A 24,320-nucleotide genomic window follows, 5' to 3' on the forward strand; every position below is an offset into this window, starting at 1 on the left:
TAATGAGGTTGCTGAAAACAGGGCAAAGAAAAGAAGGTATAAAGACAGAAAGGCAGAAACTAAGAGTGGGGTAAAAGAGCAATAGCATTTATAACACAGAAAAGCCCTGAAAAAATGTTCTGTACTTCAAAGAACATCCACCAGCTGAGACCAAGAGAAGGTCTCACATTCATCCCTGGCATCTGAGGAAAGCCTCTGCAGAGTCAAGCCAGCAACTTTGAAAAGAGAGCTCCTGCCTGCTCTTGTAAAGCAACAGAAATAGCTTGGCTACCAACACTGTGGGGAGTGGTGGGATGGAAGGGCAAACATCATCCTAACATGAAGACTAATCCAATCCAGACTGAACAAAGACAATATGACAAGCTGCCTAGTCTGACAGAACTGAGGGGTAAATAGATCCTGAGCGACCTCTGTGGTGAGTCTGGGGCACGGGCACACAGGGTGCTGGAGACTCTACAAATGGGCATTTAAAACAAGTTCAAATTGGTGAAAACTAGCATTGAACTAGGCAAGGAACTGCACTAATTACTGCAAGCTTTCCTGCTGAAAGATACAGCAAGGCAACATAAACATCAGGGTATTACCCCCAGGAAAGCACGAGGTAAGCAAGCTTTTGATCACACACGAGACAACCAAAGCAGAGAAACACTTGACAACATTCTGAGTCTCACTTTGTGGGTAGTTTTCATACTAGTTAGAATTACATTTTTTAAGGACTATTTTCAATGAGAATGTTTTCTGGACTCGTGCCAAACCCCACAACAGTGCCAAACCCCACAACAGTGCCATGCTGAACATCAACAAACAAAGCAGATTCGAGTACTTATGTCAGGAAGCACTTCCTACCTGGCAGGGTCCTCTGTATGCTAAGCTCTTTCCCTTTTGGTACAGAGTACAGAGGTTAGCGTATTCCACGTTGTCCGTGTCACAAACAGGGTCCCGCGTCTGGTCGCAGCTCAGCTGCCTGGGCACACATTCGTGCTGGCTGCATTCAAACTTTCCAAAACTTGTCAGGCAAACTTGTTTCTTTGGTATGCACCTGCATCAAGGAATAATAAATCCACATCGTGTCACGGGATGTCATTCTCAACGCATTGTCAAGGGCTAGCTGTGGTTCAGCAGAGATGCAGGAAGTACAAGTGATAAAACATCCCAGGCAGCCAACTTCGGGCCCCATCACACGCCTGGAACTGGTGTGCTCATGGTTAGTTAATGTATGTGAAACCTAACTACAGTTTCCACTGAAATCTACCTTTTAGCAAGGATTTTTAAATACATTTTCCCAGGAGGCTCAGGTAACCTTCTTGCCTACTCCCACAAGCTTCATTTTGGAAATGCACGTTTGAGGAGAAGTAGAGAAAACGTGAAAACACTGAAGTGCAAGAGAAAACCTTACTGCAGCTGGACCTGGACTGCAGCTTTGGCAGTCCAGTTCCAATGGCATGATGGTGATTACAGCTGCTCACCTACAGCGCTTTCTCTACAGGCACAGAGAGAAAACCAGTGTCTTCTGCATCAAGGCATTTGACATGCAGAAAAAGGGGGAAAACCCCCCACCCCTGCTATCATCAGTTTTCATGAAAGCACAGTATTACACAACTTCTCATGGTGGCTTCCTTTCAAAACAGAAAAATGTACACAGTCAAAGGAGGCTGCAGGATTGCACAACACTGAGGAAATTGAAGACAGAGACCAACAGTATGAGGCACAGCCTTTGATTTCTGTAAGAAAGGTCGGGCTGTCTTTTCTCCTGACGCTAGTGCAGAATGTGCTGTTGTTCTAACGTGTCTGCCTGTACAGATCTGGGGCTTTTCCTGATGTTAAAAAAAATAAAGATTGTACAGGCACCAGTTTTCACAAGATGTCAGTCTGCTTACGAGAAACCCAAGTGTTCCAGCGTGATCAGGTTATTGACTCAATGTGCCAGGTTGACTCCACATCTTACACAAGTGTGGGGTTTTTAAACTACTAGGAAAAAAGGTGTGAAACAAACTAGTAAAATGACATAGCTGCTTCAACAGAGTTTGATTCTCCTGCTTTTGAAAGTATCAGTTATCTTTTACTGCTACAGCTGAGACCTGCATCATGCATTTAAACCCTGTAGCACTGCGTCTCGTTCCGCTGTGACCTGATCTAGGTGGGAGCTGCTTCAGCAGCGGGGTTGGACTGGATGATCTCTAAGGGTCCCTTCCAACCTCCACCATGCTGTGACTCTATGATAAAGGGAATCAAGAATTGGTAGTTATTACAGTCCCTTACTATGATAAATAAAATGCAGCTACTTCAAGCAGTTATTTACCCAGGAATACCTCAAACGCATGACGGTACCACAATATATAAGACATTACAAATAAATCTGCTTTATGAGTACAAGATAATAAAGAGAACCTTAAAAACACATTCTGCTGTTACCTCTGGTTTTTGTTGCAAGGGTTAGGGTTACAAGGATCCTTGGAAATACACGATCCAAACTCAAACTGACTGTCCTGGAGCCCGACACAACGGGCTATACACGCGCTGGGGTAGGTGCGTCCGTTCTGCCCACACACCGGCACAAACTGATCCACACAGTTACAGGGCAGACCTGGGAGAGGGACACACAAGGCAGGCACTTGGGGCACGCTTCCCTTCTTCAGCACAGTGCACACAACCCACCACCCAGGCAGCTGTGCCTTTGCAAAGATGTGCCTCCTTCTTCAGCCACTTCCCCATTCCCGTCTTTCAGTAGTACTGAGTACACACACCCGTACAAGCAGTAGGAAGGGATGTTTGTGCCCTGCCTTCCTGCTGATCCTACTCAGCTTTCTCCACTTTATCCCCCCCAAAAATGGAGAAATGTATTTTTTCCCCATTTTTCCCCTCTGTCCCCAGAGGCATTACCGTGTCTCTACCTATTTTTCCCTCGTACCTGAGGTTCTGGTTGGCCACCAGAAAAACAAACAGCTCAAAGACCGTATTAAGAACAACTTATCAAGTCTCTCCTGTTAACACCACATAAGGAATGGAGAAGCTCTAAGAGCAGAGCTAGGACTAGACGATCTTTCGAGGTGCCCTTCCAACCCCCCCGTCCTGTGTAACGCCGAGCTCACAGCTGTCACGGTTTGGGCAGTTACCTGTGAACTTGCGACGCTCATCTTCTGAACTGTGCTCCGTGAGACACTGCCGTGTGGAACAGATCAAGTTGCCAGCGAAGCACGAGCACACGTTGCAATCGATGTTAAAGGACGTTCCGTGGCCTTCGCAGACGTTAAGTACATGCATGCAAACAACCCGTGTCAGCGTGCCACGAGACACACATTCATCCGTGTTACACAGATACTACATCCTCATCACTAACTGCTCCTGTAATTTCCCTTATCCGCTTTATTTTTCCACTGAAATACCTGGGTTTGGATTTCAAGTCTCGTCATATTTGTTTCATGAAAGTCTGCTGACATGTGGCTGTCATCAACTGAACAAGGAGGCAAGCACTTCCTCATCTCAAAGCCTGTGTAAATTAGGTTTCCTTCTGGTTTTAACAACAATTTAAAGTTGCAAAGAGACACACACTCAGGAAACAGCAGCAGTGGCAGAGAAATCCTGGCTAGCAGGCTCCCTCTTTATTCATGCTAAAACTTCAAAGATACGTTCTCCTGAATTGATTTCACAGGAGACTGCTCAACTTTCAGCCACAGTCTCAAACATACTGCAAAGCTCCTCTGCAGAGCTCGTTACTTTTCCTCCCTGTGCACTTTTTGTCAAGAAATAAGTGCCAATGCTCCATTCCAGCCTTTACTGCTTTGCACCATCTATTGTAGTTGCAATGTCAGCCTCAATAAGCAGTGTAAGTTCCAGTTTGGCTTTGAAGATGGTAGCAAAGCTGAAGAGCAACCCAGATCTAGATTCACAGGGGTCTGTGCTCGCTGGCTTTCTAAAAAGAATGCAACTGGCACCACCACAGCTGCTTTCTTACATGGAGCAATCTGCCTAATTGTTGCATTTGATAAGGCAGTAACCTTTTCCCATCTGAATCCAGGAATCACACTGCAAAGGGGAATTGCCCTTCAGTTTAGCAACCCCTGTTTGGTTTTGCCAACTGCCCACGAGACTGTTCTGTGTTTTATGGAAAATCAATTCATGTTGGCAATAGCCAATCTACCCATAACCACACGGCCACTGAATACACAGCTCTCCAGGAAAACAAGAGGAACCGTGCCTTACAAAATAAGGCATTTCCCTTCTCTTTCAAAGGGCTGAGATTAAGGATCGGGATCTTTGGGAAGTATTACAAGGGCTCAAGGAAAAGCCTCAGCATCTGAGCAACTGGGAAGAGGCACTCCTAGAGAAATGATGGCAGAACAGGAGGGGATGGGAGAGAAAGCCTCTGGCACAAAAAGCTCTGTTGTAACAGTAGTACTCAAGGGAAGAAGGGATTTGTCAGCAGGGAAAAAGCTTCCAAGGTCTGAAGGTATTGCCAAACACAGGATCCCTGAGGTGATTCTAAAGAATAAAGAGCAGCAGACTTAGGGTCCACTTGAGAACTGTCACTAACTTTTGGCTCTCACTATCAAGAGTGCACACAGCAAAGCACCCTCTCCATCAGCAGTCATTCCATTCACTGAGTCAGTGCACTGTGCAAAAACTGCATCAGATAAAGCATTCAGGGCTCTTTGTTTTTGAGAGGATGGTTTTAAACCCCACAGTCCTGATTTTATGACTAAACCCTGGCTTTTTGCAACTGGCATCCTCCTCCCCAGACACCTCTATTAGTCACTGGATATCCAGTGCTGTTAAAATAGACTGAGAGCACCCACAAAGCTGGAATCCAGGAAATGGGCAACCATTCAGAGTCAGTTACACTGTGCTTCAAACCTCACAACCACAGCGTGCTTAAAGCAGATGGATTTGTTTTGCTGTAGTTGCTTCATCCCTGCTGCTTGTTGGGCTCCTCTCAGAACTTCTCCCCTCCTCCATCCCCAGAGCTCCCACCAGAAAGTTCTTCTGCCAGAAAGGAAGCTCCCTGTTACCAAATGCCACGAAATACAGGGGCTGTGAGGCAAGTCAGTGACCTGGTGTGTTAAACAGGACTGTCATTGGTTGAGGCAGACACAGCTCAGTGCTGATTTCAATAAAGGAACCCTCTGGCATATATAAGAATAAAACAAGCGTTATTATGGAGGGATGCAAACATTAACCTTTGCCTTGTCTGGTAAACTGCATTCAGAGTCTTCAACCGTCCCTCAGAACTCATTACCTGAGGAGCAGGTGCTGGATAAAGACACAACTACTGCTCTAAAACTTACTTTTCCTTTGTCCTCCAACAATGCACGACTTCTGGAGGTCAACACAACGCATCTCCATGCAGTTTTCCAGCAATCCACTGTGTCCACAGGTACAGATCTTGTAACAACCAACATCTCCAGCTGAGGATGGAACCTGAATAAGGGTACCTTGACGGACAATAAAATCTGAGGCTTCTCCCAGTTTGCAACCTATATACAAGGAGAAATTTCAGCTCATATTTAGTAAATACTTTGGCAAGTGCAGCTACCAGAAAGAACTAGTACTCTTTGACTTGTGAAAAGCTAAGGTGTTCCTAAAGCAGCCTCGCTCTCAAACCTTAGGCAAATTCACTCATTTCGCAGAGGCAACAAGGAGCAGTGGCAGAAGAAACTTGCTTGAGGCAGTGTTCTGAAAAACGTGGAGAAATGTCACTTTGCACAGAGGCTGCTAATTCCAACAGCTCTCAAGTCACTTCATTTCCCACAGCTCTGTACCACTACGAAATGAACGTGATATGGCAAAAACCCACGCGTATGCCTCACTCTCCCATGCAGAACCTGAACTGAATGGTCTCACAAGCAAAGTCCACTCATTTCCCCTCATATCTTCCATCATGTCTTCCTTCCCTGCTTGTATCTCTTATGTGAACACTGAAGGACTCGTAGAGAGACATGAAGAGAGGAGAAAGGGGGGAAAAGCAGGAAAGCTGTATTTAAAAACAAAGAAGGAAAGAGATTTTTACAACTGCAAGGAAGAGCTAATAAATGCTAAAACTACTCCAGGAGTGATGAGCTGCAACAAATCTCTGAGCACTTTCAACCAATAAAAGACTGAATTAAACCAAAAGTCACCTTCTAGAAGGCAGGCTGCAGCTTTTGAAAGCAAAGTAACTATGGTAACAGTTCTTTTAGGATTGTTAGCAATTCACTTCCCACAAGGTCCCAGTAACATATGCTTGTCAGCAAAATTCAGGTAAAGAGAAGTCCCAAGCCCCTTACCTGGCACACACAAATAGGGAAGACACAGTTCTCCAGACTGACAACCTTTTCTGTTGACTTCACATAACTGGTTGGCTGCACATGGATTTGGGTTACATGGATGGGTAACATCTTCGACGATGTTCCCTAAAGAGCTCGGGCCTGGAAACAGAACACACAGCATCTCTGCTGATGTCAACGAGGTTTGTTTCCCTTCAGTAAAGCACAGTGCTCCCTGCACTCAGTACAACTGTGGTTTGGGCAATCCTGTGAAATGCATATTTTGTTTTCTTAATGATACTTGTGGAAGATGGACATTACAAGGCAGTTGACATCCTTCAAAAGTTTAGCCCTCAATCCTGGAAACAATGAACCAGATCATTCTTCACCAGCAAGACGTATTTCCCCTTATCTTGTTTCCCCAGTAATTTCCCCTATATGACAAACACACACCTTGACAATGGCAATTGAATCAAGACAAGTCCCACAGTCAGTGGGATGTTTAAAGCATACTTGCTGTTTAACCAAGTTTGCTATCTTTGATAAACTCTTGTTTCTATCTTCCCCCAGCTCACTCCTAACTTTTGCCTGTTACAAGACCAAGGAAAGGGAAGACAACATGGAAAAGCAGCAGCTGAATGGAAAGAGCCAATCAAAGCTTTAATACATCATCTGCTCTGCCATGGGGCCCCTCCTCATCTCCTGCTCCTCTCACCTTGGTACTACCTCTGCTGTTTCTCACTCTTCCTGTGCCCTTCTCTTCCATCTGCCTGGCACTTTTTACACTTTCATAACCACGATTTTATAGAGGCACCACAAACTTTTCTACGTGGCTCAGCTTTAGTCCATTGCCAAGCTGGCTGTGTCTGGCACAGTGCAGTCCCTCACAGCTTCCCATACAGCCTCTGCAGCCTCCCTGCTGCCAAAACAACCTTCCCACATCCACCCAGTGCAGGAAGGAATACATGTGACAAGACACAGCAAGTTGAAAAATCCAATTTTCTTCAAGAGGCCTCAAGCTGCCCCAGGGGAGCTTTAGATTGGAGCTGAGGAACAGCTTCTTCCCCCAAAGGGCTGCCCAGGGCTGTGGGGGAGTGTCCATCCCTGGAGGGATCCCAAAGCCGTGTGGTTGTGGGGCTGAGGGACATGAGTCAGCTTACAGGGCTTTTCCAACCTCAGGGATTCCGTAAAGCGTCTCCAATTCAAAACAATTGTCTTTGACAGACATAACAAAAGTTACTAAAAGCAATGACAAGCATTCAAAGCATCTTGGTTTCTAGTTTTGTGGCACAGGTAGGTTGTTACTCACTGAGGTATGTATCCAATGGGATGCAGCTCTCCAAGTCATCTGTTGGAGACAAGAGCTCGCAAATACTTTCAGCCGAGTGGCCTTCAGGGAATTTAGTATGATCTCCACATTTCTTCAGGATCTCCACACAATCTGATCTTCATGCAAATAAAGAAACAGAACTTCATGAACACTACTTGAAGGAAAAAAGGTCTTGCATGAAAAAGTTTTCTTTCCACGTTTCTTCCCTTCCCCAAAGCCACAGCCTTCCCCTCCTGCCTCACAGCAGAGTGTTTATGTCTGTGCATGGACACTGTACGTTTCACACACAGGGGGACAAACAAATCTGTGATACAAAGACAGGAGCTATTCCTTACACTACTCTCTCTCTAATTTGGGCTTGGTGATCTCTCTTTTCTACAGCATCACATGCATATATCTTTCAAACATTTCCTTGCTTCACTAACATCTGAGTTGGATTCTCTCTCAGTACCTGTGCTATTTACCAAAACCTCTGTTATTTCCCTCCCCACAGAATACTTACTTGCAGATAATACTTCCTCTAGATTTGCTGTGGCAGGGTTTAATCTGCAGTGAGCAGGCAATTGCCTTCCACATTTCTGGCTGGCACTTTTTAATATCAAGCACGGGAATATTTATGAATGGCATCTTAATGCTCCCTTTTTCCCACAGCTTCATGTCATTCATGGCTCCCTGGTCTGACTGCGTGTTGCAGCTCCTGAAAAGCTCTGTTGGTCTTAAAAGAAGAAGGTAAGATATAGCACATGCACATAAGAAAGAAAACGCCACATATTTTACCTTTCACCATACGAGCTCTACAACCTTGATATGGCTTGCTTGGTGGGACAGAATAAATCAATGCCTTCCACAGCTCAGCAATATTAAAAGCAACCTGAGTTCTGTTTTTAAGGAAAATAAGCTCTTTCAGACTCAAGGCTGAAACTCCTTGCTCACCTCTACCTCTCAGATGGAATATCCCTTCAATTTTTCTTACCTGAAGAAGGTTGACTCAAAAGCAAGTATCTCAGATATCCTGAACATGTGTGCAAATGTTTCCTGGTGAATCACTAATGCAAGCTGATCTACCATTTATGTTTGCCCAGGCTGCATCTATCACATACGTGATTCTACATCTCACACAACACTCAGGCTGCTGTATGTCAAAGGAAAGTCAGAGACCTCTACTAAACAACTCAGCTCTGACAAAACGTTGAGTGCTTTTTTGAAACTCAAACTGTTTGATTTGTCACCTTGCAATTTACCAATTCAGACACCACTTTCACATCATGCATTTTGCCCTAGACAGTATAAACCCACAGAAACATCTCTGAAAGAAAAGGAATTTTCCCAGAGTAATGTGTGAATTTAACAAGCATTTTCACCTTGTTTATAATACACAGCATTCCAATAATCGTGGCTGACTTGTCCATACGGTAAGCCAGAGGAACGTGCTGCTAACACACGATGCCATTTTACAAGTTCATGGGTTAGCTTTTACCCCTGTAAGTGTTGTTATGCCTGTTGTTAAATACATTCCCAGAAGTTTACCCTCAAGAAAAAAACTATTTATTTTGAAGTATTTGAAGAAACATCTGCAGAAAGACAGCTACACACAATCTCACAGCAAAGCCTCAACAACATTTTAAAGAAAGAAAATCAAAGCACAGGAAATCCTTTATAAAATATTCAGTGTCTCTCTCCTACCTGTTATTAAAATTAGTGCAGTAAGTAAGATTTCTACAGCCCAGCTGACAAGGTTCTCGTACATCTGCTAAACAGGTCAACATGGAAACTTCAACTGCATTATACTCACAGAAGCGATCAAACTCTTGCCAGCTCTGTGAATTGCCCCAGCTCGTGCTATAAAGTTTAGTGCAGAGCTCTCTGAAGAACAAAAAAAGAACAAAGAACAAAGAAAATGAAATTCTAAGGACAGCAATTGTTGGGATATAGCAGAGCCTGTTGTTTCTTTGCTGATGACAACAGCCTGCACTCGCTGCAGGAGACTGCCTTGGCACCCACAAGGTCTGCAGGAGTGCCCCAATGTGCTCAAAGCAAAAAAACCCCACTTCACTGGTTTTTAGGCTTTTCAGTTTTGCTTAAGAATGCTAGCAAGTCTCTAGGCTAGGAAGACTGCAAGAGTTCAGAATCTAAAACTGCAATACCAATGAAAATGTAACAGCTGAAAACCTCAACTAACGAATTTGAGACAAGAACTATTCCAGCTCACGTTATTTGCAACATATCTAGGTTGACATGATATAATGAACAACTCCCAAACCCATCCTTCAACTTCAAATCACACCTCCTCCTCCTCCAGAAATCATTAGCAACCTGCTCTTCAAAGCCCTGAAGTTTGAAACAGGGATCACTGTTGTAGCCAGCGTTTGAGTTGTTTCCTGGTGTCAGCAGTACCCAAGCCACTTTGTACACAGCGACATCCTACAGGTACAACTGTTCCCATCCCACTGAAGATACAGAACGTCCCTGTGGGATGAACACCTACGGTATACTGAAAATGGGAGGGAAGGATCCTATGCTACAGTGATCTAAGAAATACTGTAACTCCAGGGCTCTACTATTAAGCTCCTTACAAGATCCTGCTGCATTCAGGAACTGTTTGTTACTGCGGACTTTGGTATAAAAGGAAGCAACAGCTAAAAGCCATAAACGTTTGCAAATTCATTTTGACATATTGATACATTTAAAGTGCAAGAGTGATGTGCTTCTCAGTAAGGACAGACAACCACTGTGAACTAAAATCGCTTCAGTTACAGTTCTGTACCTTCAACTGTCAGAATAGTTAGCTCCATTGCTTGTTAAATAACCCAAGATCTTGTTCATTGACAAAAATCCGAATAGCACCTCGTAAGGAACACTGCCAAGGTTTGAACACGAGGCAGCCAGGTACCTGAGGGTTTGTGCAGCTCGTTGCCCCCTTGGCTCTCACTGGCATCTGGTTAAGGCCTCTTCATCTGCCTGCAACGTTGGCTGTTATAACCTCAGGTAAGGTGTAGGTTTCATTAACTTGGTGTGTCTGCTATAATAAGACTGCTAAATGTGAGCAAAGTGAGGTTCCTCTTACAGAACAGTGTTTTGAGATACAGAGCAAGCCCAGGACAGGATGTGACCCCCGTCTGATTATCCAAACTTCCATTTTCTCTAAGAATTAACAGAACTCTTCCTTATTTGATGCACACAGCGAGATTCGGGCCCAGGCCTGATAAATCCTGCAGCATTTTCACAAGGGGAAAGGAGGGTAGAGAGATACTGACCTACATGTGGAGGAATTGGCTTTAGAACAGCAATGGAGCTTAGCTCCATCGAGGCCCGTGGAAGGTGGAGGGTGCACAGTGACTCCTGGGTGAACGGATCTCGAACTCTCAAGAAAACATTGCCAGAGTGGATCCTGAGGGAGAGGCATTGTCTTACAGCCTTCTATGAGTCCATCAACAATTTCAAGCTCTGTTTTCATGGACATCAGGATTCTTTTGCAAGCAGCCTGACACGCATAGTCTTCTGCCCTGTCACAGCAGTACAAGCCTGTTAAAAAATGGAAACATGGTTAATGAGCAAGCACAGCACGACGACCAAGATGCATGACATAGCAGTCCCCAGAGAAAGAGGGCTATGAGGAGGCTTTTTTTGCCCCACAAAGTAATCTCAAATGACATTGCTCCTTTTAAAAGCAAACAGAATAAATTGTGGGGAATAAAAACCAACCCAGCACACCACCAGTACATAGAATTACAAAAGGAAATAGAACCAAAGAGTGCACCTACAAACAAAAGTTGTCCTTACATAAATGCACAGAGCTATTTGTCACATACAAAGACATTAATGTAATTCATACAGCAGTCTTAGACAACAACACACTTTGGGTAACACCTGCCTACAATCCCCGAGCTTTTCCAGCACTTTTTGGTAACTTCCAGTACAGAAGGATGTTCTCATACTCACTGTCTGTTGGATTTCTCATGGGGTAGGACTGGGTGTAGTTGTTGACACAGTGTATGAGCTGAGGGCTGATGGATGCACAGTAATTTTCAACTGCTTTGATTTGTGAAGGACCAGGAGAAGAGTCTGTGCGAAAAATGGCTTGACAGTACTCCCGACAGTTTGTGTGGTGACCTGCATAACTGCAACAGACTGACCCCACTGGGGAAACACACAGAGACAGACAACAGAGACGTGAAGAACTGAGCATGTCTGTGCCACACAAAGGCGACAAAGCCCAAGGAATTACTGTGAAGAAGAAAGGCAGAGCTTTTCCTATTCCTACAGAATGACTGGGAGTACCTGTAAACTAGTCAGATTGCATTTGTTTGTTTGGCTGGAGAAAAAAGTCCCCTGAAGCTATCTTGAACTCAAGTTCATGACACCATTAAGCCAGTTGAATAATATCTTCAGCTATTTGGTTCTTATTTAAGGTAATCAGGCTTGTTATGTAATTGAATCATTAGGCTAATATCAACAGTGAACAAGTAAACAGGAGAGCAGTATCCAAAAATCCACTTAAAAACCTTCAGACAGATGATATCACGATTCACCCATTTTTTGATACATTATTAAATACACAGTTACTGAGAAATACATTGATCTCTTTTTATATAGATAGACAGATAGACATCAGGCAACAAACCACTTGCACGGGGCAAGATTTCATCTATGCACTCAGTTTGGTTACTTAGCACTCACCAGATGAACAATGCAGAAAGCAAAACCAAGCTTCTAAGCAATCACCCAAATAGGACAGGAAACCAAATACAGATACTCCAAACAAAAACCTGATACAGATTATCTCAACAACCCAATCCTCTCATCACTTGAGCAAGAGAATTTACGCACACGGTTTGTTCTGTGGAACTGAGTCCATGTGATTTGTGTACAGGTACTCCCAGAGAATTCCTTACATTTCAGAGAAGAAAGATATAAAAGGAGAAAAGACAAACTATTCATCACATACTTACTTTCATTTCTGTTAATACAACTAAAGAGAGCGTTCTGCAACCAAAACAAAAGTAGTGTTAGGAGCCAGAAAACTTCAAACAAATATCTGAGTGTCCAGTCATATCTTACAACTAGCTCATAAATCTAACTTTGTTATTACTTGTTCCATTTGGTTTGGATGAAAACAAAACCACCATACAAAAACACCACACAAAACCTCTGAGAGGAGGAAATTAAAAGACCAGGGGTCACACCAGTTCTGCGTGCACTAGTAATAAGAGTTAGACAAACATTCAAGCAAGTAAATAGGAAGTCTTTCCTAGAGCAACTCAGAAATAGCATCCTGTAATAGGATGTCCCAACAGGGCTTTGTAAAAATGACAGTGATTTAGAAGGTCCTGTGTGGAAAAAGGAGCTCTGCAGAGATGCACACAGAAAATGTCAGCAAGCAAATGCAAAAACAACGCACCTTCAAAGCTAAAGCATGCTGTCAGCTCCCTCAAACTGCAGCCAAGAGGTTCAGTTGGGGGACAGATCACGTGTTAAATGACAGAAGAAGGGGAACACAGGGCTCCAATACACAGAGCAATCACTGATTCATAGAACAGTTTGGTATGGAAAGGACCTTTAAAGGCCATTCAGCTCAGACTCCTGCAGTGGACAGGGACACCTTCCACTAGACCAAGTTTCTCAGAGCCCCATCCAACCTGCCTTTGTATGCTTCCAGGGATGGGGCACCTACCATCTCTCTGGGCAACCTGTGCCAGGGCCTCACCACCCTCAGTGTAAAACATTTCTTCCTTACATCTGGTCTGAATCTCCCCTCTTTTAGTTTAAAACCATTCCCATTCCCCCTTGTGCTGTCACTACAAGCCCTGCTAGAAAGTCTGTTCTCATCTTTCCCATTGGTCCCTTTAAGTACTGAAAAGCTGCAGTGAGGTCTCCTGGAGGCTTCTCTTCTCCAGGCAGAACATCCCCAACCCTCTCAGCCTCTCTGATGATTTCTGTGGCCTCTGGACCTGATCAAACAGCTCTGTGTCTGTCCTGTGCTGGGGCCCCAGAGCTGGAGGCTGCACTGCAGGAGGGTCTCACCAGAGAGGGGCAGAGGAGCTGAACCCCCTCTCTCAAGACTCTTGAACTCTCACCCCAAACAACCAGAGTCTTGCCAACACTGAACAAACACTGTTCTTAAAAACATCAGATACCACCCGTAAGCTTTCCAGAACGCCATAAAAAGATGAAAGTCACGAGGCTGAAAGTCCAAACCCGAGTTGCCAATTATCAAAGACTATACAATTACACAAATTGTGGAAGAGAAATTTGAAGCCCTTCCACAAAAGACCTCCACACTTGTCAGAACACTGGGCTACAGAAAGTGGTCAAATAGTTCAGCACAGAACACTACGTAATCCCCATCTTCAGAGAGCTCCTGAGCTCCTTCATTTCCCCCATCACCAAACAAATTTGTATTTTACACAGTATCTAGAGAAGAAAACAGAAACAGCACCATACTGACCCACAGTGGGATTAAAACCTTGCTTCAGTACAGCAGAATATCAGATGTGCTACTACCTCTGCACAAGAAGAGGAAGAAACCTCAAAACACAGACCTCAAAGCTCAGCAGTTCACTGAATTCTTCAACTGGTCAGTTGCCAGCGTTCACTGCACTGCAGAGAAGTGGGTACCCCCAGTAATCTTTGGGGCACCCTTGTGAACACTTGTACTGCTGCAAACAGATGTCACTGACACACTTTTAAGGTGAAGAAAACGGAAACGTGTCAGGAATCGTTCCTTTTGCTTTAGCAATTGTCTAGAATGCAGGAGTCTGTTCAGTTCATATTCTCTACTTGCTTTCTTCTCTGAGATCATTTCAGCCAATTAATCTCTCCTGGCAGCATACTTATTTTCCCCTCCACAATCTAGGTAGGATTACTGAGAAAAACAACTAAGTACCAAAGTGCTCAAACCTCCCAGTGGCTAACTCCTAAAAATGCCAGTAACCACAACACCTGAATGCTGAGGGTTTCCCTCCCAGCAGCTTGCTCGTGTGCAGTTGTGCTAAGGAGAGAAAGGTAAATGCAGAACACTTCTGTTCACAGGAGTGGCACAGTCTCACCTCTGCCTGACAGCTCCAGCATCTCACCCACACTCACTGCATTCTTCCCCTTCTCTACACACCTTCAGACAGCTTAAATCCTGACATCAGAGTCAGTAAGCACCATACAGTCAGCTAGTTTTCTGTGAAGGACAGCAGCTTGTCATTGCAGTGATGATGAAGAAAAGCAGCACAGGTCTATGGAGAATACCTCAACACAGCAATTCAACAGGCTGCCTTACACAAAGCAACGCCTGAAACCTCACAAAGCAACTTGGCTAAAAATTGTCACGTTATCGAAAAGCTGAGTGGTACAAAAAACGTTACTAAAGAGCAGTTCAGGGATAACAGTGTCCCTGGCCCTCTTAGCTCAGACTGCAGTTTGTAGCTGCAGAGGACAAACCAGAGGACAATGGTGAGAAGATGATGGTGTCTACCAACGTTCCTCCTTTAAAGAAGGGCTCAAGCTGAGACCAAACTATCTTACAGCAGTTTCACGCACCAATTTCATACAGGCAGGATGCCCTGACCACATCATAAACCTTTCTGGACTTTGAGACTAATGTCTCACAGACTGATGAATCACTCTAAGTATGCTAATATTTCTGTTAAGAGGAGATGGACTCACTTCTCTCTTCCACCTTGTTTTCAACTCCTCTTTCACTGTTCCCAGCTGAACAGTCTTGTGGATGCCTTTACGCCAGCTCTGGCACTAATCATCCTCTCATGACCTGTATTTGCTCAGTAACCCTGCTGAAAACTCCCTTTTCAAGACTAAGAATTTAAATCAGCAATTTCAACAGGTATAACACAAAGTATGGAGGTAAGAGAATAAGTTTTCACATATCCTCTTAGAAACCACCTTTGAGACAGACGTGCCAGAGGCAGAGTTAGGTCAGGAGAAGTCTATTTGTACAGCTAGCAGTGGGAGGGAATGTGTGTGGAGAAAGGGCAGGCTCAAGGAGGAAGAACTTTAGCTGCACTGAGTTGTTAAAGCAACTCACTGTACGTTGTCAAACTGTAGTGCCTGCAGCCACCACAGAACAGTGCTAGTCAGGGGGCTGACTTTGCTCCTTGTGTAGGTGTAGATGATCGTTCAGTTTCCCAGGAAGCACAGGTACTGTATCCATACAGGCACGAAAGAATCATAGAGAAAATAGGTGTCTGTCACCACCTGCTCATCAATAAAGCTAACAGCCTTAGACAATTGATCTGATTGGAACTACCGACTATAACTTCATTACAGAACAGCAGATTGATGCCCATCTCTGGTAAAGCAGCACTCACATTCAAGAAATGAGCAGCTTCTCTGCCCACTCAAGCTTCCTTCTGAATCTGCTAGTGAACTGGCAGAAGACACAGAAAACAAAGCATGTCTCTATACACATATACAGAGATACAGGTAAAGAAAAACAAAGACCCACAAAACCCAAGAGAACAGAAAAAGATGCTCTACTTAAAGGAAGAACTACATCACTGAGACCTGTGAAACAGGATAAAACCCCAGTACTGTGTACACAGAGCCTGACACTCCACTTCCAACTTGTGAGCAAAAGATTAAGTGAACAAAGGTGGCAATAGTGGAATTGCTAAAACACAAACATGATGATTTGTTTCACCTATGCATTAATCTCATCTTTCAGACTATAAGCAGAAGGAATGCAAAGTGGCAGGCAGACACAGGCAACACAACCGTGTGTGCCCCAGAGCCAACAGTCTCAAAGATCTCTTGGTGTTAGGGACATTAAAAAAGGCAACCGAAGCTTATCCAGCTGAGGACATTGTCCAGTCTTCCTCACCAGAAGCTCCCTGAAGAAAGGTTTTAGCCAGTACTGCAGGACCTAACTGGTTTCGCTCTTTTTGGAGCTCATCAGCTGCAGGTAACGGCTCAAAAAAGGACACCCGTGCACACAAACACAGCACAACACTTTGATAAAGGAAGAAGTCTCCTGCATTGTAAGGCATCTCCTGTGCTCTAAGTGCACTTCTTCCTAAATGGCTGCCTCTCGTGGCCTGAGGGAAAAGCCACAGCAAAGCTGTTCTTTCACACCAGAAATTGGAGAGTGTTTTGCTCAAAGGCAAAGATTATTTCCCTCTGCTAAAAATTACCCCAGAATCTATATTCCACTGACTTTGGCACAAAAATAAGATTAGTAGTGTTGTGTTGGGCAACCTACCCATGTTAAATATTTGAATATAGAGCCTATCCAATCAAAGCCATCTCAATTTACAAATATTACCTACAGGCAACAAACACACCACAACAGGAAACGCTTCACTCAATGACGACAGCAACGAAAATGCTGTTCATCTCTCCTTGACTTCAGTTCATCTTCCAATTTACCAACAGAAGGTAAGTCAGAGGGCAGTTTGCTAAGGTTTAGTGGAGGCAGCTGAAGTTTCAAATGATGGGGCACATTTGTTAAGAACTGCACAAAACCTGCAGGAATTAACAAGTAAGGCCAAGATCTGCCTCAATTCTGTAAACCAGGAAAGAAGTGAGAACACTTGCATGGTAAGGTAGGGAAAATGAACTGGAACTTTAATTTTGGCAAGACCTTTGAGTGTTCTTTCAGCCTTCTTTGAACAGTAGAGAACAGAGACAGAAAGCACCAGCAGACAAGATGACACGAGGTGTAGCACGTGGTCAGAGTCCACTCTCAATTCATTAAGTAATACCTCCACGTGCCTTAGGAGTTCATCAGAACTGTTCTGGAATCTTTTCCTAAATGATATCCTAAACAGCTCCTTGAGTGATCATCTATCCTCTCTGGAAATCCACACAAACAATTAGGTAAGAGCTAAAAACTGCTGGCTGCATTTTCCAGAAGGGGTAACGAGTAGGCAGCGTTCACTACAACCTCAGCAGAAAGCGGGACCGTGTGACTCTGGAAGACAAAACAAGCCAATACCGTAGCACTGGGAATACTTTCCTGAAGCCCTGCTACAGCACTTGAAGCTGCAGGCACTGCACATGAAGTTTCTGTATTTAAAAACTGTAAGAACACAAAGTCAGATTAAGCTCAACTGCTTGAATCTGTGAGAGCAAAAACAGCTTCAAACAGATATCAAAAGTGTTTACTGCTGTGTGTCACAAACAGCTTGAAGAGCAGAAACTAAACAACTGGCAACGTTTCCAACTACATCCCGAGTGCTTGGCAGATGTGACTGGTGCTCAGCAGCAGCCAAGCTCTCGTGATGCCAATTAACCAGAGATGTCTGAATGTCTTACAGAGCACACACAAAATAAGAACCGGAGCTCCTAACATGCAGAGGTGATCCCACAGTGTGTGGTGTAGGGCCTCAAGGGCTGTAAGCTAATCCAAAGTCTAGTACTACCCTTTCCGTGCACAGAGAAGGAAAAGTGATCCTAAACACAGTAAGAAAACCTCTACAGCTTATTCCAAGCTTTATAAACTCTGCCCAGTTACTCCTCCAAGTATGTCTTCTGTGCAGTCTGAGAACGAACCTCAACTTTACACAACACATTCAAAACCAGGAAAACCAGAAAATCCTACATACAATCTCCACCTCTTTGTTTTACTACTTCTTTTTACTATTACCTACCTTATTTTTAGAAGATGAACAGGACAGCAGAAAGCTGGAAGAAGTAGTAAAAGATAAAAGAGCTGAGATGCATAGAACTAGAGGAAAAAAATTAAGATGACAAAATGAGTACGCGAGAGGCAGAAGGTGGGAAAGGGACTACCACAATAAAATCTTACACAAGAAGGCAAATAAAGTACATTTCAGTAATATTCACAAACACTCAGCAAGTTGTGTTAAATTTCTGCATGCAGTGCTACTTGAAAATGGAAAGTGTTTAACAGAGCAGGCGATCTTCAATGCACTGACCAAAAATGAGTAGCTTTTTACAACATCATTCATTGCTAAATCGTGTCAGAACTCCACATTATGAGCATCACAAGCTTCAGAAAAGTTTACAGCAAAAGTAACCCACAAGTACACCATCAGCAGAAAAAGTCTCTTCAATTAACCTTGTGAAAAGTTGGCACATCAACGCCAAAATGATGCTGCTGCTGTACAACCCGAGACTCTGCTTAGCAACTTCAAACTCTGTGACACCCCCTGCTTGGAGTCTGGGTTTTTCCCCACTGCTCTGAAGCCTTTGCCCTACCTTGGCAGACTCACCTCATTCTTCATGCTCACTAACAGAGTGGGAAGCTGAAGGGTAACTCATGAAATCGCTTCCCTAATCTCAAAAAGATTACAGAGAAGTACTATGCACAGCTCAGCCAACTACTGTAAGAAGCTTGTGAAAATCCTCTGGGAAATCCCTATCTGAGCATGTAAGTAAGCTTGAAAAACTTGGCAAGCTACCCAACTCTTTACACTTTTACATACTTACTTCAGCTGGGTTTTGCTTAGATGTGGACTTACACATCCAATACAATAACAGACTTAGGAGCTGATGAACAAGCAGTGTGCATCACATACTGTAACTCAGTGGGTTGGATACTTGTTTCTAGTGAGCAGAGTATGAATTCTTAAACACAAAGGTGTTTAAACTCAGTATGTGTGCCACTGCATTTATGTGCTTCACAGTCTGTTTGCCATCACCCCTCAGTTCTAACTAGCCCTTCCCTTCCCAGTTGTCCAGTTTCTTCCCCAGCTGACCTAACCGAGTACAGAGTATAGCACTGGTCACAGACTACAGAGGCAGCAGGACACATTCACCAAGGCATCATGAAAGAGGAGAAAGAATAACTAAGGTGTGAGAAAGTGCAGGTTCCCTCCAGAAGCATTTTTGGAATCTTATACCTAAGGCAAAGCTTCCTTGAATTCTATACATTCCAAGTACTATTTCTCATGAGTACCTTTAAGCCTAGATACACAGGAAACCCCACTGTCACAGAAACTGAACATCTGCCACATCAGATATTTAATTTCTGCCCATAACACATTAAAAACATCCTCTTTCCTCCACCAACCAGCAGACTGATTCCTTCTGCCACCATTTTTCCCCTCTCCCTCCCTTTTAGTGTTGCACAGATAGTTAAGGTTTTCTGCAAGGCCACTCTTGAATAAGAGGGACCCACTTTGCAGAATTCCAGATTGAAGCTGGAGAAGTAAATAAGGCAACTATCACTATTTTGTATTCATTCTTTAATCTCTTACCTTTCCTCTCCCGTTCTCCTTCAACCCCACACAGGCCAACCTCCTACAGCAGTGCAGAAATCCAGACAAAAGAGAAGGAAACAGACCAGCGTAACAGAGGAGAAGCTTACAGATGCTGACAGTATAGCATATCACAGCCTGAGAGGAGACAGAACTACTGGAAATGAAAATACATCATTAAGAGAACAAGCCACAGTAAACTTCAATGGCGAAGGGTCCAGAAAAATACTCTGTGGATTGTTTAGACAAAAGGACCAAGGTGGAAAAAAACCAAAAAGTAAAAGTTAATGTATCCTGGAAGACCAGGAAACCTGCCACACCTGTGCCCAAATCAAGGAGCCAGAGAACTGGCTATTATCCTGAACTGTTGAATATCAGCAGAATTTATGCAGGACTAATTGAGGGCAGGAGGAGAAGAGATGAAAGGGGGGAGAAGGAACCAGAATTTTCAGAAACAGGCTGAAAGAAAAGAACTAGCAGGACAGCACTCCTACAAACATCATTGAGAGAGGGAATTTACATTTGGGTGAAAATGAGCATAACCAGAAACACAACTCTTCCATGGCATACTTTTTACTGAATTTACAGCCAGCTGATTTCTAGCAAGATACACGTACACATGTACACACGTACCTCATATTCCTTCCTGCAGACCTTTAAAATATCATTCTTTGCAGAAGCCTGAAAGACAGACAAATTTCTTCATTGGATTCCATTTAAATGCTCCTTTTAAGAGTCTAAAGGATCCACGTAAAGCTTTAAGAAAAAAAGCAGAAACTATGACTGTCAACACTGTATTTAATGAAAAACCCAAACCTTGTCTTTCTGCACCAAGTTAGTTGAGACCAGAAGCACATAAAGCCACTTTGCTTTTGTTTACTAGATAGAGCAGAACACAGGAAACATTTAGGAAATGGAAGAACTTGAGCATAAAAAACTCCCTGTCTTGCATGATCAGTACTTCTGTGCCTCCTTCCTTTCTCCTCCCTCTTGTATGTACAATCCTACAGTTCCTACTTGCCGGTCCACGGTTAAGATTACACAGGTAACATCCAGGATACGACAGGGACTATTACACACATCCGTGCTCCAGACTGAGCAACAAGGGTGAGGATAAATAATGACATGCTCTTTGCCTTCGAGGATGGTTTTATGGTCACAAGCACGTATTTGGAAAAAAAGAATCATAAAATGATCCCCAGAGTTTTAACAAAAGGGTCATTGCTAAATTTATCTGTCATGTTTTAAATTGCTAACAAAAAAACCAGTGACAGACTAACACCAAAACCAACTTTCTTCCACCCAGTGAACAAAAATCTCTTTGAAGAGACATAAGAATCTACTTGGGGCTGTAACCACAATGTTGCATTGCTAAACACTACACTACAAAAAGAGCTCACAGAAACAGCCACACATGGGCTTCCACTCAGCATGACTTTAAAATAGCATCAGCAATAATCACACCCCTGCTGTTTGCAAAGCAAAGATCAGTGGATGCTCCGCTTCCCAAGTGTGCCAGGACACACTGCAGCCAGCTCGTTGGTGTCTCAGTTACAAACACAGGAAGATTCCACCTCACCTGCATCTTCGTTACTGAACAATGAATTGTGCCATCAGAATGTACAAAAGAAAGGGCACAGCTCACCCCAAGGTCCTAACATTTCTTCTGTAGGCTCATCAAGCAGACTAGTCCTACAGCACAAGCGAAAATTCCAGACCCCAAAGAACCCTCCCTCCCTCCCTCCCCAACCCCATCACTTCTTCAAGCTGGGTTTTCATTCCAGTAGACTTGAACTTTTATTTTTTGCTGAGAATTCCCTTTGAAACGTAATGTGGTTTGTGTTTTGGAGGCTGGCTGCTGGCACTCATCCCCAGCAGCGCTTCCTGCACAGCACCTGGGCGCACTTCACAACTTCCACAAGGCTCTGGGTTTAATTTTGGTGTAAAAAACACATTAAGTTTGTGAGCAGTTCCAGAGAAACGAACTCACTACAGTGCCACTTGGCAGGAGCCACAGAAAAGCCTCACCTGTTTGCAGGCCTGCCGACACTCCACTGCGATGGCCAGCTCACAGCAACCTAAGCCAACCCACCCGTCAGACTTCTTCAGGACTCCTTGGAAGAGAAGATGACAGCACATATTACAGGAGAAAGTCTACCACGGCTCTCCTTTGTCTCCCTGTGAGTCAGTCACTTTGCACCTTTGATAATCCCCTTCTCATTCAAGGAGTCTGTTTATAGATTACATTTTTATTGGAATTTATGAAGTCGTTCCAAACCAACTTCAAGCGGGAGAAGGGCAAGCCTGGGCCTTAACAGATGCTCAGCTTGGCAATGATGAAGTATCTTCTATGCACTGAGTTTAAAGATGCTTTATGCAAATTATCTTATATGTTCACTGGAAGTGTCAAAGTTTGACAATTTACCTCACCTGAAATATAAAGCCAACAGAAACCGACAGGAAAAAATCCCTCATTGAAATTACCATCATCATCTCCTCTTGTTGGTTCCAACAGCATATTTTCTACCACCTTTGTCAATGCAGAATACGTTTCTTACTTTTTCTCCAAGGTTCCTGTATTGGTTTTGGTTGGGATGGACTTAAATGTCTTCCTACTACTGGTCTATGTTTTGGGCTCGTGCTGCAAACACAGAGATGTTTTGCACGGTGTCAAGGCCTTTTCTGCTTTTCATACTGACCCACCAGTGAGCTGGCTAGGGGTGAACAAGAAGCTGACCCAAGGGTTATCCCACACTCGGTCACACTCAGCTGAGGCTGGAGATTGGCAGGAGTTGCCATTGCTTGGGGATTGGCTGGGCGTTGGTGGAAAGCAGAAGACATTCAAGAAGAACGCAAAGGGACTGGCCTTGTGCAGCTACAAAGCTCAGGACACCCCAGGAAGACTGCAGTTTTATCACAGGACTAAGCCATGATTTACATCACCATTGAAAGGGACTTTTCCCTATAAATCCGAGGGTAACAGAATCCTACCAGAAACGTGCTGATGAGGCCTCACACCAGTTTAGGAAGTACATAAGTTGAGAGTGGTTCATTAACAAAGACTTCCAACACCTTTTCACTTGTTCACACCCAACGTATTTCTCACTTGCAGCAAAAGCATTGCCACTCATGTGGATACAGCTGCTGAGCTCCAACAAAGACTAGGTGCTGTCTCCAACTGAAAACGTATCAGGTTTTGGCTGAGACAGAAGCACTGCAACTCCAAGAGATATTACTGGTGAGGTAAAACCACCAAAACATGACACAGCAGATCTCTTTGCACGCGCTGCAATCACCAGATGGCGGGGTGGGGGGGGAACTCTGAGCAGATGCCACGAAACTGTTCCAGCCCCGCCTCTCCTCACTACCACAACAGCACACTAGTTTCACTCTAAGTATTTAGAAATGACATATGATACAACAGTACTACTTAAGTGCAATTTCACCTGGTTTTGATCCTTCCTTTTAACATAACAGTCCTGTCCTGTGATTTACGCCCTCACTTTCTAAATCCACCTGTGGATTCTATGAGTCTCTGCGTTTCTTAAATGGTCTAATTTCCCTGTTACCCTGTTTTTTTTTTCCAAATCATACTGCATTTAGAGCAGAGTTGCAATCATCCCTAATTCATACATCAGGCAAAGGCACATGGAAACTAAAAAGAATAGAAAAACCTTTAAAGAATAGAAACTTTGGTATTTCTTGGAGGTGTAACAGAAACACACACGTTTAAGCACACAAACATATTACACATTCTCTAACTAGAAAAAGAAACGTTTAAAAACTGCACAGGTTACCCAGTTTAGATGAAAGGAAACTAGACACCAAATACCATTTATAATGGAAGCATAATGAGAGTTAAACCAAGGGAAAATGCAGAGGTGCAAGTGGCAGACAATATCAAAGCAAGCACACGGTAAAAAAGCAACACAATTCAATAGTAGATGAGTATTTCTTACCTGGCAAAGAAGAGTTTATACAACCCCACACTTCTCCCTGAAAAGCAAAAAGCAATTAAGCAACAGTAAGTCTACAGAGAGTTTTCAGCATTTTTGCTCTGGGTTTTAAAATCCCTGTTGGAAGAATTCTTATGTTCTAAATCCTCTTTTGAAGAAGTCCAAAAGGACGGAGGTGGAGTGCCAGCTGCCTTGGCGAGAAGGCCATCATTGGGATATGGAATCAACAGCAGGGTTTCTGCAGGTGCAGAACATGCAGTAATCACCTAGAGTATGCCAGCTTTGAGAACTCAGTAGCAACTATTTAGACAAAGACTTATCTAGAGGCAAGACCTGTGGAGAAGCTTACTGACCTAGCAATCCTTTCCACCAGTGCTGTAATGATGCAGGTAATGCTCATCCAAAGACACAGAGAAGCTAGGAAATGCACGTACAAAGACGCACACAGGCAACGTAGGATCCAGCAAGGTTGACTCGAAGCCACCCTTTGTTTGCTACCTACTTCTTTATACACTGCTTCTGCCCAGGTGGTCACACAGGGCTCAACTGATTAACACACAGCACTTGTTCCTAATAATTGGAAGTAGCTTGCCAGCTGCATCAACTTGTCCCTGCTGTCTTTAATCACACT

The 24,320-nt window shown here is 43.8% G+C and overlaps 1 protein-coding gene across 2 annotated transcripts in view; it reads right to left on the reverse strand.

The window, feature by feature from the left end:
• Positions 1 to 24,320, reverse strand: part of RECK (reversion inducing cysteine rich protein with kazal motifs) — a 68,015-nt gene that overhangs the window by 35,597 nt on the left and 8,098 nt on the right. For both annotated transcript variants that reach the window (XM_061995234.1, XM_061995235.1), the window contains 14 exons: positions 23,693 to 23,729; positions 21,762 to 21,847; positions 20,367 to 20,414; positions 12,519 to 12,552; positions 11,509 to 11,706; positions 10,824 to 11,091; positions 9,253 to 9,432; positions 8,072 to 8,284; positions 7,549 to 7,685; positions 6,261 to 6,401; positions 5,283 to 5,471; positions 3,114 to 3,236; positions 2,413 to 2,584; positions 847 to 1,039 (listed from right to left, as the gene is read on the reverse strand). In XM_061995234.1, the coding sequence (XP_061851218.1) occupies positions 847 to 1,039; positions 2,413 to 2,584; positions 3,114 to 3,236; positions 5,283 to 5,471; positions 6,261 to 6,401; positions 7,549 to 7,685; positions 8,072 to 8,284; positions 9,253 to 9,432; positions 10,824 to 11,091; positions 11,509 to 11,706; positions 12,519 to 12,552; positions 20,367 to 20,414; positions 21,762 to 21,847; positions 23,693 to 23,729 (2,019 nt within the window). The remainder of the gene's footprint in view (positions 1 to 846; positions 1,040 to 2,412; positions 2,585 to 3,113; positions 3,237 to 5,282; positions 5,472 to 6,260; positions 6,402 to 7,548; positions 7,686 to 8,071; positions 8,285 to 9,252; positions 9,433 to 10,823; positions 11,092 to 11,508; positions 11,707 to 12,518; positions 12,553 to 20,366; positions 20,415 to 21,761; positions 21,848 to 23,692; positions 23,730 to 24,320) is intronic.

This window comes from Colius striatus, chromosome 4 (genome assembly GCF_028858725.1).
Source record: "Colius striatus isolate bColStr4 chromosome 4, bColStr4.1.hap1, whole genome shotgun sequence".
Taxonomy (NCBI): Eukaryota; Metazoa; Chordata; class Aves; order Coliiformes; family Coliidae; genus Colius; species Colius striatus.